Source organism: Nuphar pumila, chromosome 6, assembly GCF_984573655.1.
Source record: "Nuphar pumila chromosome 6, dmNupPumi1.hap1.1, whole genome shotgun sequence".
NCBI classification, from domain to species: Eukaryota; Viridiplantae; Streptophyta; class Magnoliopsida; order Nymphaeales; family Nymphaeaceae; genus Nuphar; species Nuphar pumila.
The window spans coordinates 121,509,103-121,530,269 of NC_143254.1; the positions used below are offsets into that span (position 1 = coordinate 121,509,103).

The window sequence follows — 21,167 nt, forward strand, 5'->3', positions numbered from 1 at the left end:
CAGTGCATATAGGCTCTGGACAGCAAACCAGAGGTCATGACATGATATTCAGAGAACACGTGATTGCATTTTACTTCATTCGGTCCGACTATATCAGGATATTTGGGTTGGGTGTGTGTGTGCACACAAGGGGCCTGAGGGTCTCAACTGCGAGCGCATAATTGCAGCCCATAACAATATTATGATCATGTTAGCATTCAATCACACAAGTTTGACTGACTGCAACTTTTTAAATGCCCATTGCGTGCAAGTATAGAATGCCAATTGAGAGTTATGCTCACATAGAGGTAGACATCAGGTTCGAATACCTGATGTGTAGTCGGTTACCCAACCCAAGTCGGCCTTGGCTTTGGCTGCCCTGTGCAGACCGAAGCCCAACTAGTGTCAGGCCCAACCGAGTGGTAAACAGGGGGGGATCTGCGTAAGGCTGAAACATCATCACAATTCTCAACGGTGTTTCATCTCAATAACATTGGTGTACCTTAAGCACCGGCCATCACCCTCATGTCCACCATCATATCCAGAACTCGTTTTGGTCAGGAATTCAGCTATACAGTTCAACCATCATATTCTGTAAGTCTCTGAATATGAAAATGTTATATAGGGGAGAAATTGACTTTGATAATGACTAATAAGGCCATACCAAACAGCATATTAGAATACAAAATATCATCTCATACACAGACTCCGGATATGAAATGTTGTATATAAGGCTGGAAGAGCCGAACAATTCAAGCAGAGGGTGTTCAAGCTTTGCTCTTTCTTGTGGTGAGCCAAGCCGAGCACAGAACAAAGAGCCGGCTGGCTGGACAGCAGTGATTATATATCTACTTTGTTTTTTATAATAAAAAACAAAGACTACTTTCAACTTCCACATCTCACAAAATGAATACCCCACTCCATTACCTCCCAGAAGTTACAATCTAGAAAACAAAACAAAAAACACATGAATTATTTAAGTTTTTTTTTAGGTATACATGATGAGCTCTCCAGTTAGGCTTTACCACATTTCGCACTGCATACCACATATCTTGGCATGCCATACCAAAATCTCATAAATCGAAAACGTAGGTGCAAAAATTACCTAGAAAAAATTATGCAGCTAGCCTGCATGTCAAAGAGGGCAAGAAGCCACGCACCTACTAAATCTGCCTCTTTTAAGATTCAATTCTAGAAGACTCTCCAACAGCTTCTTCCATTCTCCTGTACCAGTCACCAATTCGTGTGTTCTCGACCATGTCTCTGCCAGCCCTCAGATGTCTGACAGGTCTCAAGACACCAAAGACAGCAAGATCAGCCAAATTCGGTTTCAAACCCCCTACATGAAGTGCAACAATTCTATGTTATTTCTTGAAAATATACAAAAGTAAAACCAAAAAAAGTCCCATATATGAATGCACAGACCAAGGAAATCCCTTCCATCAAGAGCTTCAACCCATGTTTCTGCTGCTTCATATAGAGCTGCACGTTCGTCAGTGATGTTATGCCTTCTTTTCAGCTTCTTTGAAACAAAGTACATGGCTGCAGCTCCTGCATATTTCACCGTAAACCTCTCTGTGCTGCTGAAATTTCCTGCACTTTAAATGGCAGAAATTAATTATTGGAATCAATTGGAAGGCCAAGCAACAGACCCAATTATCACAACTTAAATACTAAATCAGCCTTCAACGATGAGCAATAATCACAATTTGAATCTTAAATCATAAAGCTTATGAAGAAGTTGGCAATAGTGTTCCTTTTCCAGATAATCATGTTTCTACTTAAATGATAAGCCCTGGAGCAATTCATAAGCCCCATATGAGAGTATCAAGACAACTCTCCTTAGATCAACCGACCATGAATCTGACATGCCAGTCATGCACACAAGATAGATTTGTTGGAAAGGGCAAGTGAGAATCAATTAGGGTATCAAAAAAACACCTCTTTGTCTATGCAAAGGTGACCCGATTAGGACAGGCCCATTCCAGCCTGAATATGGTTTGAACTTGCCAGAATATTGTGGCAGATAGGCTTTGAACACAAGGGGGTTCAATTTGTTGCACTTGGACCTATGAGGATCAAATTCAGCCTGTCAGATGGGTGCGGGTGCGAGGGTGCGGCACTTTCAAAAACCTTGGGTGCGGGGGTGCGGCAGGGCAAAATGTATATATATATATATATATATATATATATATATATATATATATAATTTTAAAGTTTTAACAGTTAACATTTAATAGTTAACATTGTCATAATATCATTCATCATACATGCAATATATCAACCTAAATATCAATCAAATAAGTAAAGCAGAAAAAAACTAAATTACATACCAAAGTATATCCTGACGAATTAATGGATCTTAATAATTTTCTACTTCATCATCAAATGCATCGTTAGAAAGAATACTGGGCTCAGCTAAATCCATGTTTGTTATGTTGAAATCATGTTCTCCCTCGAAGTCACACTCTTCGTGGTTTACATCCCAAAATTTGGATGTTCTTTGTTTACGTTACAAACTCAATTTGAAAATGTTAAATACAATAAAGTATATTTAAATGAAAAACTAAGAAATAATCAAATAACTAAGAGAGCAAATTAATACATGTATCCATCATTGGTTCGCGAAAGTAATCGAAGATTTGAATGAACATATATTAAATCATCTGCACACTTGCTGGTGAGTTTGTTTTTCTTCATGTTGTAGATTTGAGAATATGTGCTCCAATTTCTTTCACAACAAGATGAACTAGCAGGCCGCGATAGCAATCTTAATGCAAGACGTTGGAGAAGAGGTGTTTCTGATCCAAATGTTGACCACCATGTGATAGAATCTATATTATCCTCTTCTCTCGCGAATAATGTTGATCTAAAATTTTTCAAACTCTTGTGTGATTTGATGTAGAAGATATGCTTCTAGAAAAAGTCATGTCATGCACATATTTCTATGTCTTGATAGCTCTGGGTTTAAATTTGGAGGGACACGACCAATACCACCAACCCGCCACTTATTTGCATAATATTTTGGATTAAGAGAATGTGTCATGCAATACAAAGGAGTGTTGTTGTAACGCCCCAAAAATTTTAACCTTAATTATAGTTCAAATATTGAAATTTCGAGACCAATTTTTTTTTATAAGTATATTTTTTTATAAGTATAAGTAAATCAAATCTTATAATGCGGAAACGATTTTTAAAAACGGTTAAAACTTTGGGCGCGGTTACACTAAAGATAACAATCAAATCAAAATGTATGGGATATACACATTTCAAACCACGTACAATATAAGACTGAAATATAAAGAGTTTTAATTTCATTTCAAATCAGAGTATGAAAAAATACTTCAGTCTCTACATGATCAAGTACTTAAAACGAAAAGATCATGAATACCAAGATTGCAAGGTAAGAGTGGACCCTCGAGGATGCAACTTGACCAGCCCTTCGCTCCAACTACTCATCATACTTTACCTGCATTACCTTTCCCCCATAAAACAGGGTTAGACTCGCTAAGTCTGGTAAAACAATCTAAACTCAAACTTAAAGAAAACATATCAAGCATTTAAAGGTAAAGATATATTATTCATCTCAAGGTTGTTAAATGCGATGAGGCGAAGCTAGGCGTAAGCCTCGAGGCGTTGAAGCGTAAGCTTCATGATCAAAATAATAAAATATATAATATTAATAAAATAATGAAAATTTTAAATAAGAACTACTAATTTACTTTTAGTTATTTTAGTACAAAATCATAAGAAAATAAAATAAAGATGTTTAAAGAAAGGCAAGGTAAGTCGTAAGAGGACACTGATTTTTCATTTTTAATTAATAAAACTTATTTTTGATATTTGATAGATAAACTTACATTTTTAGTGAAACACTATTAAAAGGCATTAAAATCATATTAAATATTAAAGTAATGTTTTATATTTCGGGCTTATGAAGCCAAACTGTTTATCTAACCGATCTGTTTGCATCAAGACCGAACTCTAGTCCATATCGAATCTTGCCATCATCACTGATCTCTGTGTCTGCCATTAACTGATCGGGGCCGGACAGAGAGAGTGTACCAAATTATGCATTGGAGGACGACGATTTGTACCATGAGGCCGCCGGAGGAGGCGTCATACATTCCCTTGAGGAGGGGGATACCCATAACGAGCGTGTTGAGAAGGGTGGAGAGGGAGAAGAGGGTGATGGCCCACTCGAGGGAGGCCCTCCTGCTCGCCCTGCACCTGAGGAAGACGACGACGAGGACAATGAGCTTCTGGAGGGTGTCGGCAAGGACGAAGCGGAGGTTCATGGAGTAGGAGTGGTTGGTGGCGATGAAGTGGAAGGAGAGAAGGGGGGCAGCGAAGAGGGCGAGTTGATGCCGGAGCACTGGTTCAGCGAGAAGATCCTCCACCAATTCACTGAACCATAGGCCAGGATCATCACCACATAGAGCGGAACAACCGCTGTCATCACGTGGTAGAAGTCTGCCGCTGTGATCGTCCTGGGTCCGGTGGTTTTCTGGGTATCGGGGTGGTTTTTCGACGATGGATTTTGGCGGGAAAGTGGTGGTTTGTGGGGACTACACATATGAAGAAACGATGCCATGATGTGTCGCTTTAGAAGCGAAGTGCGTTTCGACATGAGGCGTGCGCTTCACATGAGTGAATCGTGTGTTTCAAGCCTGAAACACCTCGCTACAATGCCTCAGCACCTTGAGCGTGCGCCTCGCCTCTGAGGCGTACGCTTCAGGTACTGAGGCGTACGCCTCTCACAACACCGGTATCAATGACCAAGTACATAAAATGAATAGTACTATATATGAATTAAAGAAAATAAGACCACAAGATGCAACATATGGCAGTAAATATGAAAAATGCAAAATCATAAAAAAATGCAATTCGCTGAGTACATAAATGAGCACCAATAGGAAGTTCTCAAGGATCCTGACATCTGCTTGACAAACTAAATTAGCCTATGTACCATAGTTGAGAAACAATGGGGATACTGAAGAGTATATAAATGTACAACTGTAGGAAAAAAAAGTTGCCAAACTGGACCAACATCAATCATCCCATAGAAGAAACAAAACAAGACCACTAACTAATATGCAATAAAAACTCAAACTCGGAGAAACTGAAATTAGTATTAGAAGGTCTCCCAAATAATTAGACTCTTGAGTAAACAAGAAGGATGAAAAACTGATCTCCTCAAAAATTCCATATGACTGACTCATCTATGTAGTCAAAATCAGCGACTAGGTGCCTAGTCGCCCTAGGCATGGGGTCAGCGCCTAGTTCAGGGCACTTAGGCACTCTGGACTTAAAAGGTCCAAATTAGTCTAAATTAGAGTTGTCAGTCGAGGAAGCAGAAATGGGAAGCGATTCGGAAAGCAAAAGCGGGAAACGAGGTACTTCCAAAATTTTAAAAAGTGGGAAGCGTGGGACGACTTAGAAGCGAACCAGAAATCATCTCGAAAGCGACCTAAGAAGCGAACCGGAAGCGACCTTGGAAGTGAGGGGGAAGTGAAAAAGAGAAAAAATAAAAAAAATAAAACTGAAAACACAAAAAATGAAAAAAGGAGAAGTGAGGGGAAAGCGAGCTTCCCCTAAATGGGAAGTGTGCTTCCCCTATTTTTTTTGGCGCTTCCTAGCATGTTTCAGAAGTGCCATGTTTCCCCATGCCCTATGGCACTTCCAGTAACCCCAGTCTGAATAATCCCCGCCTAGGCTCAAACTTATATTTTTTCACCATTTATATATATATATATATATATATATATATATATATATATTATGTTTTTTCATATATATTTATATACAAACTGTATTTTTTTAGATGTATATCTAATCATTTTCTTCAGATATATAAATATATATTCTGTTTTTTTCAAATATATGCATATATATATATGCATGTATTTGTGTGTGTAATATATTATATTATATGTTTTTCCATATATATTTATATACAAACTGTAATTTTTAGATGTATATCTAATCTTTTTCTTTAGATATATAAATATATATTCTGTTTTTTTCAAATATATGCATATATATGTATGTATACATGTATTTGTGTGTGTGTTCTTGTATAAATTACAAATATATATTATTGTAAACTATATAGTCAAAAGTTCTAGGTGGTGCCTAGTCGATAGACCCCTAAAAAGACTAGTCGAGATACCCCAATTAAAAAATAATATATGTATATATACACAATATACATAAAAATATGTTGAATTCTTTTAAATAATAAGATGTTTTCATCAGACAAATACAAAATTGCACATGCTTTCACAAACTATATATAACCCGAATGGGAAGTGTGCTTCCCATTATGGGGAAGCATGCTTCTCATTTCACATCCCACTCGCTTCCCCGATCGCTTCTCGCTCGCTTCTCACTCGCTTCCCAATATCAAGAAGTGAATTTTCTTTTTGGGGGGGGCTTAGAGTCTTTAACAAATTATTTTTTTGCCCAATATCGGGAAAACTTGACTCCTATTCGCTTCTCATTCGAATACTAGGTCGTTTTCCTCTTCGCTTCCTAGATCATTTCCCTTTTCGCTTTCTAGGTCGCTTCTCTTATCGCTTCTGATACGATTCTCAGTTCGCTTCTAAGTCATCTTGCACTTCCCGCTTACTGCTTCATAAAATTTTAGAAGTGTATTGCTTCCTGCTTTGGCTTCCGCTTTCGCTTTCCGTATCACTTCCTCGATCGGCAACTTTGCTTTTGACTAAGGGTGGGCAATGCGCTAGGCTTGGGTCTAGCTCAGCCTGTCTATATATATAATATAATATATATATATATATATATATATATTATATATATATATAATATACTAGGCCCAGCATGGCCCGATTAGGCCCACCGGCCTATGTCACATGGGTGCGGGTGCATGGGTGCGAAAAAAATATAAAAAATTATATATATATATAAAGTCCAAAAGTTGAACATAAATGACCCTGGGGCCTGGGTGCGTTGACTACACCCAGGGTCAGGTTGACTGCATCGGGTGCGGGTGCAACGCGGGTGCTGCACCTAGTTGGAGAGTCCCTGTGACATAGCCACCGGCCTAATGGGTGGGTTATGGGCTGGGGTTTTCCCAACAAGCCGGCCCGAAGAGGGCTTTTGGCTCGGCCGGCCCGTTGCCCACCCCTACTTTTGACTACATAGATTGTAAAATTTTGCATTTTCTTAATCTTTTGTTTTAGGGTTCCAACTAGGCCGACTAGCCCTGACTAGACCTTTTAGATGTCTGCCACCTAGGCACTGACTAGCGCTTTTGACTGCATAGCTCATGGCTAACCAAAGCTAATGGCAGAAGAAATACATGTTAAAATACATGTAATCAATATATATATATGTGTGTGTGTGTATCCATCATACCCAATAAGGGTATTCTTGTAATTCTGCCCAATAGGGGCATTGTAGTCATTTTTATATTTTTTCTTCTTTTCTTATTTTTTTTTCTTCCTTTTATTTTTGTTTTTCTTTTTATAAAATGTATTTAATGCATTCACATTGGGGTCCCAACTAAGAGTCGTTGGGAGCCCAACGACACCTTGTTGGGCCTCCCAATGTGGTCTCTCTCTCTTTCTTTTCTCCCTCTCTCTCACTCTCCATTGCCTATAAATAAGTGGGGTCTCCCCTTTTGTAATGTGTGGCTTCTTGAAGCCCTTTCTTGCATTTATAAAGTTTTTATGTTTGCAAGCCATTGTAGGCTTTTGTGTATGTCCATTTTGGACTTGTTCTTTGCTTTCTATGTGAGAATGTCATTGTAGGACATTGTTCTGCATATTTCATTACATGGTATCAAAGCAAGGTGTATGCTCTTGATTCTAGATATAGCTAGTTGGCTAGTTATATTTTTCATATTGTATTTCTCTCTTAGTTTGTCTTCTTGAGATTTAAATGGAAGGAGAACAAAAGATTGATCTCTCCTTCAAACTTAATGGTACCAACTACATGATGTGGGCCGCCGTCATGGAGAACAACCTCAAGGGTAAAAAGCTTTGGGAATATGTCATGGGCACTATTCCGAAACCGCAACTCCAACTCACCAAGATGGATGGTGATCAAGAAAAAGCACTTGAAGGAAATGCTCGCATAAAGGCTATTGAAGATCACCAATCTAAAGTTGAAGATTGGGAAAGCAAGCATGCAAAAATTCTTGCTTGGTTCATGAACAATGTGGAGCTTAAAATTTGCGCCAACATTGCTAAATTTCGAATGACAAATGAAGCATGGTTCTTTATGAAAGGTGTGTATACTCAAAAGGACCTTGCTCGTCAATTCTTTCTCCAAGAAAAAATTTGTATTATTAAGAAAGGGAAAATGGGTGTAAGAGATTACTTTAGCACCCTTGGACCCTTATGGGATGAGCTATCCCTACTAGAACCAAAGTGGGTCTCCAATGAAGATGTGGAACTAAGGAAAGAACAAATGGAAAAAGAATATTTTTTCCAATTTCTACATGGGCTTAGGCCCGAATATGAACAAGTTAGATCCTCCCTACTTCATAGATCTAAACATCTTCCTTTGGAGGAGGCCATAGCCGAAATATGCAAAGAAGAAACTCGTCTTGGCATGATTAAGGGAGGGGATGAAGTTTTGGCCGTGTCTAAACCCGGCAATCACATGAAAGCTTATAAGCCTCCACACTTTGGGAGGCAAAATAACTATAATGGCAACTATAGAAAAGTCATTTGCCATCATTGCCAAGAACCGTGTCATATAAGACCTAATTGCCCTAAGCTAGATGAAGCCTCAAAAGGTAAGGTTGCCTCCGTTGAAGAAACTACACAAAAGAAGGAAGAGCCCATCAAAGGGAAGGAGTTCTTCTCTCTTGCTCAACTATCGGAGGCACTTCAAATTCTACTCAAATCGCCATCAACTTCGGGTGCCGCCATAACTTTTTCTCCTCCAGGTATGTCCTCTCGGATTCTTGATTCTGGAGCTTCCTTTCATATGACCCCACTTAAAAATGGGCTATCCAATTTGTGTAATAACTCTAAAAACTCTTATGTTTCAACCGCCGATGGTACATCTCTACAAGTAAAAAGTTTTGGAACTTTAAATTTTTTCAAAGATTTCTTTGTGCCAAACGTAAGAGTGGTACCTCAACTTAATTTAAATCCCTCTTTTGTTTCTCAAATATGTGATCATGGATGTGACATTTCCTTCTCAATTTAGGATTGCTCTATACAAGATCTTCGGTCTGGGAAGCAGATTGGGCAAGGCCATAGGAGGGGAGATCTGTATTACATGAGCAACTTGAAACTTCCCACTAACTCTTTTTATAATCATATCCAAGATAAAAATATTGAAACTTGGCACCAAAGACTTGGACGTCCAAGTTTCTCAAAAATGTACTCCTTTCCTTTTGGAAAGAAATTTTGTAATGAGAAACATTTTGTTTGCAAGAATTGTAATTTTGGGAAAATGAAATCCACTCATTTTCTAAATAGAACTTTTGTGTCCAAAAAACCTTTTGAGTTAGTTCACTCGGATGTATGGGGCCCTTCTCCGGTCATATCGAAAGGAGGATACTCCTATTATGTTACTTTCATTGATGACTACACTAGATATGTGTGAATCTATTTTCTCAATTTAAAATCCGAAGTCTTTGCCTTTTTCAAGAAATTTCATATGATAGTCAAAAATCAATTTTCAAGTAATATCTCTACTCTTAGATCCGATTCGGGAGGAGAGTATCTATCAAATGAATTTCAAAATTATTTGGAAACAAATGGAATTTGTCATCAAAGATCATGTCCTAGGACTCCTCAACAAAACGGTCTAGCCGAAAGAAAGCATAGACACATTTTGGAAACCACTAAGACACTTCTTATTTTCAAAGAAATTTCAAAAAGTTATTGGGTCGAAGCCGCTTTAACATCAACTTACTTGATAAATAGAATGATATCTTCATCCTTACAAAATACATCTCCATATGAGAAATTATTTGAAAGAACACCCGCTTTCAATAGATTAAGAATTTTTGGGTGTAAATGTTTTGTCCTTACACATAAAAGAGATAAATTATCTCATAAAGCTATTGAATGTGTTTTCTTAGGGTATAGAGAAAATCAAAAGGGTTTTAGATGCTTCGACCTTAAAAATAACAAATTATGTCTCTAAAGTTGTAACCTTTTTAGAAAATGAAAATGGTTTTGAGAAAACTAAAGATATTGACGAAAGCGAATATGCTTTCTTATTTGATCTTCTTTCTCAAGAAGATGTGACTCCTCAAGAAGAGGAAATTTCTAATGATTTGTTGAATGACCTAGAGGATATTTCTCTTAACAATGTTGAAAATGAAAGTGATATACCAATTCAAACCTATGTTAGGCGTGGTCAACAAGTTCCCATGAGTGCCTTACAAAAATACTCTCAAGGTTTCAATATAAAAGAAACCTCTTTAAGGAGATCCGGCCAAATCTCCAATCCTCCTAATAGGTTTGTTTCCTATGAGTCTCTAACACCAAAGTATAGAGCGTGTCTAATTGCGTTACACTCTTTTCATGAATTGTCACATTATAATGAAGCCAAAAGCATTCTTCAGTGGGTTAAAGCCATGAACTTAGAACTTAGTGCCCTTGAGAAGGCAAAAACCTGAGAATAACCTCATTACCCACTGGAAAGAAAGTTATTGGATGTAGATGGGTCTTCAAAATTAAAACTAAAAGTGATGGGTCATTAGAACGATATAAAGCCCGGTTGGTAGCCAAGGGATACGCTCAAGAATATGGTATAGACTATGAAGAAACCTTCACTCCCGTAGCTAGGATGACTAGTGTTAGGACTCTTATTGCAGTTGCGTCAATTAAAAAAATGGCCTATTTATCAATTAGATGTTAAGAATGCATTCTTAAATGGTGAATTAAATGAAGAGGTCTACACGGATCCTCCACCTTGAGTAAGTATTGGTGAAAATAAAATTCTCAAACTTAAAAAGGCATTATATGGTTTAAAGTAAGCTCCAAAGGCTTGGCATGATAGATTTAGCAATGTAATGACAAGTTTAAATTTTCGTTTAAATTTTCGTTCATGTTATTTTCAATGGGTGCAACACCTACCTTCTTACGTATCTCTTCGTTCTGAATCTTATCTTTTATTGTGTGTGGAAATACAATAAAAGATAAGATTCGGAACGAAGAGATACGTAAGAAGGTAGGTGTTGCACCCATTGAAAATAAGATGCGAGAGAATCGTTTACGATGGTTTGGACATATTCGGCGAAGGCCTAATGATGCTCCATTTAGAAGGTTGGAGAAATGGGAAAATATATTAGTTAAAAGAGGTCGGGGTAGGCCTAGGAAGACTTGGATGGAGATGATAGGAAAGGATATGAATGCTTTGAACCTCACCGAGGACATGGCGTTGGATAGAAATGATTTGAGGAAAAGGATTCATATGGAAGACCCAAAATGAATTTCTTTTTTGGTTCATATCGCTGACCCCAATTGTTTTGGGATGAAGGCGTAGTTGTTGTTGTTGTTGTTGTTATACTGACACTGCTTTATTTGTGAAAAATGTAGGGTCTTAAGTAGTCATTCTACTACTTTATGTTGATGACATGATCATCACGGAAAGTGATGAACAAGGAATCAATGATATTAAGAAAGTTTTAAAAGAAAATTTTAACATATCAGACCTTGGTTTCTTAAGATATTTTTTAGGTATTGAAGTAGCGTACACTCCCCGATGGTACATTCTCTTTCAGATGAAACTTGCTGCTGACATTTGTTTCAAGTCTGGCATCTCAGATGATAAGAAGACAAAAACCCCTGAGGTTATTAATGCAAAGTTGAGGTTGGAAGATGGAACACTTCTCGAAAGTCCTACTCCCTACCGCCAACTTGTTGGGTCTCTGACATACTTATCCATCACTCGACCAGACATAGCTCATGTTGTTCACTCAGTCAGTCAGTTTCAACATGCACCTACCACTGTGCACATGAGTGCAGTTTTAAGAATAGTCAGTGTGAACACCCCAAATTTTTCAAAGTTTTGTAAAAATAACCCTTTTGCCCCTAACCCCGTTTTCTGAGAAAATCAAGTCATTTCTTCAGATTCTCTCAAAATCCGGATCCGAATCCAGCACTTTAAATCCATATTTCTCAAAATCCGGATCAAAACCCATTTCTGAAGAAATTTTCTCAAAATAGTTTTTAAATTCTCAGAAAAAATCCTTTTTGTAAATATTTTTGCAAAAACACAAAAAAATTAGTTTTAACCTTTGTTTTCTCACAAACTTTAGGATTTTATTCTAAAAATACAAAAAAATTGAAAAATAAAACAAAAACCAAAAAATGGAAAATTTCAAGAAAAATGAATGAGTTTAAATTTTTAAAGTCGATTTTGCTAAAAAAATCATTTTTTAAACCATTTTTTATGAAAATTTTTGTTAAGGGAGCCTCTTTTTGGAAAAACCAAAAATTTTTCACAAATAAACCCTAACCGCCCCCTTCTCTTCACTCTCTCTCTCCCGACTTCCCTCCATGGGAAACCCTCCATCGCACGAACCCTTCCTTCCTCCGCTCATCTCCAACGACCTTCTTCTCGAATCCTCTTCCCCTCCCTTAAAAAAGCACGCAGGGCTCTCTCTCCCTCATCCATCTTCACCCCCGCATCTTCTCCTTCTCTCGCAACCCGTTTTCACCCCGCCACCCTTCTGCTTTTGCTCAGCCACATTTTCTTCGTCCTCCGCTTCTTTTTTTTTCCTTTTCTCCTGATCTTCGATTCTCTTTATCGGAGCCTCCTTGATTGAGTTAAGGAGATCAAATCTCCTGCAGTTACAGGTAAGTGGTTTGTTCTCTTCTTTCTCTTTAGTATTCTTTCACGTTTTCTCGTTGCATTTTCTTTATATCTTTCAGAATCTCCTTCCCCTTCTTATCTCATTTCTCTGTGTTTCTTTTTTTTTCTTTCTTTTTTTTATTTGGTTATTTCCATTGAAGCATCCCTGTATTCTCAGTTTGTTCGTGGCAAAACTGATCTACAGACATGCAACACTAACGGAATGCATATGTTCCGACATCCTTTTTTTTCTTTTCATTTTGCCTTTGAGTTTTGGCCATTTTCATTATGTTTCGTTTAATGCTCTGTTCCACTTTATTGATCGTGAAAATTTTCTTTTAGATTTCTTGAATTTCTATTTGATCATTAATCGATTGGGATCGACGCAATGATTTCTTATTCACATCAGTTAGCTGTATCGTGAGGATTTTTTTTTCTTTTTCCTCATGTTTTACACGATTGAGTTCATCTCTTTCGTCTTTGTCAAGTATTTGCGTCTGATTCATTATGAGATGTTCTGATTCTATATGAACTCTTGTTTTTCTATACTTTGTTCATTATAAGACCGATCAAGAGCTGCCATGGGAATGAAGGTTTTCACCGACATTCATAACAAGACCCACCAAAACCTTGAGATAAGAAGCAAAGGCCTGTGCGTGTTTAATGTTAATCCTAAGGAGCCCTTTTGTCATCCATTTGAATTTGCTAATACACGATGTGGCTGTTTATCGGAACTGAATAATGTTTGAGATTTTGAAACAAGGTGTAGACGCCTTGTTCGTTTGTTTGTTTTGTTATATATTGCTGTTTTTTCTCTTTTGAGGTGGCTGCTGGAAGAGATAAATTTGCGTCCAGGGATAGCTCGTCAATGGGTGATAGAAATGTTTCCCTATTGGAATTCCCCCTGTTATATCACTACCACCTCCAGTTTCGTAGCTTCACTGTTAATGTCATGTGTCGTGCATTCTGCAATCCTGATTTATTTCTCGTTTTGACTTGCTGTAAAGACTGGTTGTTATCACCAGAATATTGCTTGACAATATCTCTTGGACATAGCCTTGCTGAGGCCATTATGAATATGGCTAAACTCATATTAAATCTCGAATGAGGAATCATCTTGTGGATATCTATGAACCATCCAGAGGCCAGTGGCGATTAAGTTCAGAAATCCCCATCTCCAGATTATACTTGTTCCTCGATGAGCTGATCCCTCAAGACTGCTCTGATTGAATTATAAATGACGAATCTGGTATTACTAATTCACGATGCTCTTATATTGTTCTGTTTTGTTAAAACTCACAATATCAATACTTCTTGAATACTGCGACAAAATGGTTAGAAGGTCTCGATAATATCTTTGGAAACTTAAAAGTTGGTACTCCTACTATGCAAAGCTATGAGGTCAATACAACAAAAGAAGTTCAGGTTGAAGTTGCAGGATCTAACGCCCCCAATCCAGTGGAGCTAGAGCCTATGGATAATGAAAGGAGAATGCCACAACAAGGAAACATCAATGTTCCAACATTCTCTTTACAAATTACCTTTGAATTTTCTGGATTTATCTATGTTCAGGTTATTAGGCTCAGTGCTTAGTGGTAGTTTATTTTATATCAGCTTCTAGGCAATTTTGAATTTCCTTCACAGTATCTTCCTTTTATTGAAACATGCAAACAAATCTATACATGAATTCAGTAGGCAGCAGGAGTTGGTTAGTAATCTAGCTCATACTTCACGATTTAAGTCTTCAGAGGTGCTACAGATTCTCCTGAACCTCATCAGTTCTCACCGATTTCTGGTAACACTACAGTGGAACTTAATGTTAAAATCCCCTTTACAGGGAGTCTCACCTGTATTTCACAATACACCACTTTCTACAACCACCTTCACAGCCCCCCCCCCCCCTCTTCCTGCTAGAAACCTGTCACTTGACATTTTCCTTTTTTTTCCTTTACAGGTGATAACCAGAAGAGATGTTTGGTTTCATGCCCTCATCCGTCAAACTCATGTCTGACGTCATCTCCAGCTAATTCGAGTTCTGCTCGAGTTGCTGAGAGTATCATGATCCCGGATGCAAAGGGTTTGAACTGTGGATCAGAAAATACATTGGGGATCCAATCAAATTGGATCCAGGACAGCTAAATTTGTGGCGTTTCATATTGCTGCATTGCAAACAAAATCTTCATTATCCAAAACTAGCAGCTCTCTACATCATTCGGTATTATCCTTTTCACTCTTATTGCCTAGTTCGTTGCCTTCACTTATATTATCAAATTTTTGTTTTTTTTTATTTTTGATTATTTGGTTGGGATGTTTTGTAAATACTCCCCTGTTGCCTTCCTACAGCAACACCATCTGCATGATATTTAGTTCACCATCCCGTTGCACCTACGTAATAGCATATTCATTTTCAGATGTTATATTTATTCATTGAATTCCTGTCATGATTGCATTTTCTACTTCATTAGGTCAATTATGATCCCCTGTTACTGTTAATGGTGATTTCTAATTGCTTGGCCTTTGCTGTTGTTAAATGACTTATTCAATTTTTAGTAAGTAGGCCTTTAGCATTAGTTCTTGGTAATCTTTTACTAATGTTCAATCTTTAATGCAGTAACGTTTGTATGGATAGTTAGTAGTGCAATTAGTCCAAGTTGTTAGTGTATGCATTAAATTAGGATACGTTGGCATCTAGGCAGTGAACAAGTCTGTGTTAGTGCTAGTTAATAAGGTGTGTTAATAGCTGGTTGTATTAGCACCCCGGGTTAGTACAATAGGAGTTGGCACATTGTAATAGCCTCTGTTAGCAGTTTTTTTGTTTGTGGTATATGATGTCAATTCATTGCGGTATAGGCTACATATAATGAGTAGACAATAACAGTGAATGTATGACAGCTGTGAATGAATTCATGTGAGTGACAAATATTCAGAATTAAGGTGTGTTAACACTTTTGGCACTGAATGTGGATTAGTAGATTTGAGTTAATAGGGCATGAGCTACAGTTAACAGTCTGTGGGTTAACCTTGTGTAAATAGTATGATGTGTTAGATAGGAAAACAATATGTTAGATCTGTGTTAAGCAATATAAGTTAGAATGGGTATTAACATTGTATGAATCATCAGTCTATATCATCAGCCTCTTGGATCAAGCGTATTAGATTATGGATGTGTGTCCAGCAAAGCTGTAAGGAAATTTTTATCCCTCCGCAAATCAAGAAACCGAAGTTGCTGCACGTATATATTCTGCAATACTTTCTGCACCTACACAGCCCTCACTTCACTTTTTGCCTCATAAATTAGTTGTATCTGTCCTTCACTACAGCACCATATTCATGCTCAGTGTGTAAGATACGCGCCCAGTGTCTCCTCACATACCTTCATAGGTCCACCATAATACTCCACATCCTCACTTCCCTCTCGTGCACCTTTGTACTTGCACTTGCACAACATATGTGCATCATCTGTTTTAACATGCATTACTAATCCCCACTGTAATCCCTTTTTCTTCTTTTTATGATAGTTCACTCGTGAACTATCATAATCACCATATTTTTATCATTCTTTTATAGGTGGTTCACAGGAACCACTGTAAATTCTTTTCTTCTCCTTATGATAGTTCATTCTTGAACTATCATAATCATCATATTTTTTATCATTTCTTACAGGTGGTTCACAGGAATCACTGTAAATTCTTCTATTCTTTTATGATAGTTCATTCTTGAACTATCATAATCATCATATTTTTTATCATTTCTTACAGGTGGTTCACAGGAATCACTGTAAATTCTTCTCTTCTTTTATGATAGTTCATTCTTGAACTATCATAATCATCATATTTTTTATCATTTCTTACAAGTGGTTCACAAGAACCACTGTAAATTCTTCTCTTATTTTTTTCATTCTTGAACTATCATAATCACCATATTTTTATCATTCTTTTACAAGTGGTTCATAGGAACCACTATTCTTCTCTTCTTTTATGATAGTTCACTATTGAACTATCATAATCATCATTTTTTTTATCATTTCTTACAAGTGGTTCACAGGAACCACTGTAAATTTTTCTCTTATTTTTATGATAGTTCATTCTTGAACTATCATAATCATCATATTTTTATCATTCTTCTACAAGTGGTTCACAGGAATCACTGTAAATTCCTTCTCTCTTCGTACGTACATATATTCCTACATATGTATGCGTTTTCTCATAAATACAGGGTAGACCATATATAAAACAAGCATCTGTGTAAGATTTTGGATAATCATTTACACTCATATTTTTCATCTCCTTTTGTGTAAATTCTATCTAGCAGGAATATAAGGAAGGGTGGGATTAAAATATATTTTTTTTATCCAATTGTTGTAAATAAATAAGATGATGAAGACTCTACATTTCCAGTCTTAGATAGAATGAATGAGCAACGTAAAAAGCATTGAACTACTTGTATTCATGCATTTCTTCCTTTATTCCTCAAAATTCTCACAATGGTGGAACACGAATGGCACGTGCACTGTTTCGTAAGAGGTAATTGATACTAAGTTGATGATCCACATCAATGGTCATAGTCAGGGTGTGGACAAAACTTAGCATTTTTATCTTTTACGAAATAACATTAGACCCACACTGGATCCGTTTTCAAAATTAATCATATTTTCCTCAAATATTTTCTTCTTTTATCAGAATTTAACTTAAAATTAATTCAAAATATATACCAATGGCCATAGTCAAGGTATATTGAGAGTTAATTTCATTTTAAATTCTATAAAAGCACCAAATGTGTTTTATTCTTTACTTGAATTTAGACATAGATTATTATATAATACATCCAATGACCATAGTCAAGGATGTATTATATCTTCAATCTTATTTTAATTCATCCAAGGAATGAAATATCTTTTAAAAATCCAATTCTTTAAATTCATTCATCATTTAGGATAGAACTGCATCATATTTTCAAAACCCCTTTTTCAAAACTCCAAGTGATGTAAATATCTTCCTCAATCTATTCTTATAAAATCCAATTCATCCTTTCATTTTCAAATTCAATTTCATTTTCAATCCCAAAGTTTAATTTAACTTTGAGATTTCAAAGTCATTTTTTGTATTCAAATTCAAATCAGATTTCAAAGTTCAATTTGACTTTGAAATTCCAAATTCATTCTATATTCAAAACCCTAATCAAACTCAAAGTTCAATTTTAGCTTTGAGACTCTTGATTCATCTTCTAAATTCAAAAACTCAATGTCTAATTTGACCTTGAAATTCGTTTGTATATTAAATCCTAAATTTCATTTTTCAAGTTCAATTTAAACTTGGAAGTTCTTAATTCATCTTCTGAATGTAACTCCAAATCCATTTTAGGATCCAGGATTCAACACTCATATTGGATCTCAGACTTCAGATCCAAATCCATTCTAGGATCCAGAACCAAATTCACCTTGGATCTCAGATTACAGATCCAAATTCCACTCTAGGATCCAGAACCCAATCCTACATTGGATCTCAGACTTCAGATCAAAATCCATTCTAGTATCCAGAATCCAATTCTACTTTGGATCTCAGACTTCAGATCCAATTTCATCTTAGGATTCAGAATCCAACTTTACCTTGGATCTTAGACTTCAGATCCAAATTACCATCTTGGATTCCAAGTCTTGAATCCAATTCCATTCAAAAATTCCAAATCCAAAATCCACTTTAAATCCTTAAAACCAATTCCATTTTATTCCAGATTTCAAATCAAGTTCCCATTTCAGATCCTAAATTCAAATTTTGAACTCTATTCAGAATCCAGATCTTGAATTCGGATTTCATCTTGAAAATTCCAACTTTTAAATCAATTCCAAATCTCAATTTTATTCAGATTTCCCAATTCCATCTTTCCTTCTGATTCAATTCCATTTTCATTTTCTATTCTGATTGAAGGTCCATTTATGACTTTGAAAATTTCTTTCTTCTTCTTTTATCTCAAAACTTCAAAATCATTTTCCAAAATCCAGATTTATATTCCCAAGTCCTTGATTATTCTAAAAACTTAGAACTTTAATCTTAAATTCTAAGTTAGAAATCATTTCTTCACTTTATCAGATTCATCTCAGAAACACTTGGGAATTCTTCAAAATATTTCAAAAAGAGCATACATCTTTGCATTTGCACAAGCATGATTCTTTTTGCATCTAGACTTAGGATAAATACTTAGATAATTTCTTAGCAAAGCAAAAGGCATTAATTCGACTTTTGGTTCGATTACCCCTGGTAAAGGCGCCAGGAACGGTCGAACCTCGTACCGACGAGCGGATTCCGTCTCCCAGTTTTCCCGCAAATATTTCAAAAACGGAGGCGAGTTATTTCAAATATTTTCAAAATTAAGGTCAAGTGAGACCCGCAAAAGAATTCCTCTTCTCTTCTCTTCTCTTCTTTCCTTTCTCTTCTCTCTTCTTTTCTCTCTTTTATTTTTCTCCCTTCAAAAAGAAGGAAAATAGAGGTTAGAAAGGAAGAGAGAGAATATTACGAGAGGAAAAATTTTGCGATGATCACAGTCAGATACATTAAAAACACCATAACTAAGGGAGTTTTTCTTTCATCTTTGTCATCACTTAATTTAATTGCTTATACTGATGCTGATTGGGGAGAAAATCCCAATGATAGAGTCTCAACTACTGGTTTTTGTGTTTTCTTAGGTGACTATGATTCCTAGAGATGTAAGAAGCCGAAGTATCATTGTCCTCAACTGAAGCAGAGTATCGTGCAATGGTCACTACAACCATGGAGCTTGTGTGACTTAGAAGTCTCCTCAGTGATATGGGCATAGTCATCTCTACTACTTCGAAGATGTGTTGCGACAACAAAAGTGCAATTTATATGACAAGCAATCACACCTTCCATGAACGTACTAAACACATTGAGATGGACTGCCACTATGTTCGTGATGAATACCTAAGTGAAACCATAGCACTGCCTTACGTTCCATCAGAGTACCAATTGGCGAACTTCTTCACTAAAGCTCTTGCTGCTCCTTGTTTTATATTCCTTCTCAACAAGCTTTCGGTTATATCCGCGTAAAGCTTGAGGGAGGGTGTTAAAATACATGTAATCAATATATATATATATATATATATATATATATATATATATATATATATATATATATATATATATATATATATATATATCCATCATACCCAATAAGGGTATTCCTGTAATTCTGCCCAGTAGGGGCATTGTAGTCATTTTTATATTTTTTATTCTTTTCTTATTTTTCCTTTTTCTTCCTTTTATTTTTGTTTTTCTTTTCATAAAATGCATTTAATGCATTCACAATGGGGGTCCCAACTAAGAGTCGTTGGGCCCCCAACGACACCTTGTTGGGCCTCCCAATGTGGTCTCTCTCTCTTTCTTTTCTCCCTCTCTCTCATTCTACTTTGCCTATAAATAAGTGGGGTCTCCCCTTTGTAATGTGCGGCTTCTTGAAGCCCTTTCTTGCATTTATAAAGTTTTTATGCTTGCAAGCCATTGTTGGCTTTTGTGTATGTCCATTTTGAACTTGTTCTTTGCTTTCTAGGTGTGAAAGTCCATTGTAGGACATTATTCTTATTTCCGCATATTTCATTACAATACAAACACCAAGTTCCCTAATCATTGACCCAAGAAATAAACATGAAGCTAAAAAAAAGAAAAACCTAATTAGGAAGGTGACTAGAAGCAAGCATCTAGATAATCTACCAAGGGAATAACAAGTATTGAAAAAGAACCAGTTCATGACTTAGAGAAGTGCTGACATTAGAATTGCCAAAGCAACAAAAAATTTGAGTCACACACAAAAATTACCAGACCAATTGTCTAGGCCCCTAATTCAAGATCCAACCAGTGGAAAAGAAACGGTAGCACTGTGAAGCAACAAGACTTAAATGTCACTATACTTTAAATCTCAACTGGCAGGAGAACCAAATGTCATCACATGCTCACAGTGAGCAGCATAGTATATGTGAAGGATGATCAGCAGCAGTGCCTCATACAATTAAGATCATTCTTGGAAACCAAAAACAACAACAACAACAACTACGCCTTCATCCCAAAACAATTGGGGTCGGCGATATGAACCAAAAAAGAAAATCATTCTGGGTCTTGGACATGAATCTTTCTCCTCCAATCATTTCTATCCAATGCCATGTCCTCGGTGAGGTTCAAAGCATTCATATCCTTTCCTATCATCTCCATCCAAGTCTTCCTAGGCCTACCCCGACCTCTTTTAACTAATATATTTTCCCATTTCTCCATCCTTCTAATTGGAGCATCATTAGACCTTCGTCGAATATGTCCAAACCACCGTAAACGATTCTCTCTCATCTTATTTTCAATGGGTGCAACACCTACCTTCTTGCGTATCTCCTCGTTCCGAAT

The 21,167-nt window shown here is 36.6% G+C and overlaps 1 protein-coding gene across 2 annotated transcripts in view; it reads right to left on the reverse strand.

Annotated features, from left to right (window-relative positions):
• Nucleotides 1-824: 824 nt before the first annotated feature.
• The window catches only part of LOC149835979 (uncharacterized), a 36,659-nt gene continuing 16,316 nt past the window's right edge, over nt 825-21,167 (reverse strand). The window contains exons 5-7 of one of the 2 annotated variants that reach the window (XM_090008885.1): nt 1,405-1,572; nt 1,140-1,318; nt 825-923 (exon numbers count right to left, since the gene is read on the reverse strand). In XM_090008885.1, the coding sequence (XP_089865011.1) occupies nt 1,158-1,318; nt 1,405-1,572 (329 nt within the window). In that variant the 3' untranslated portion in view covers nt 825-923; nt 1,140-1,157. The other variant, XM_090008884.1, reaches the window with a different exon arrangement.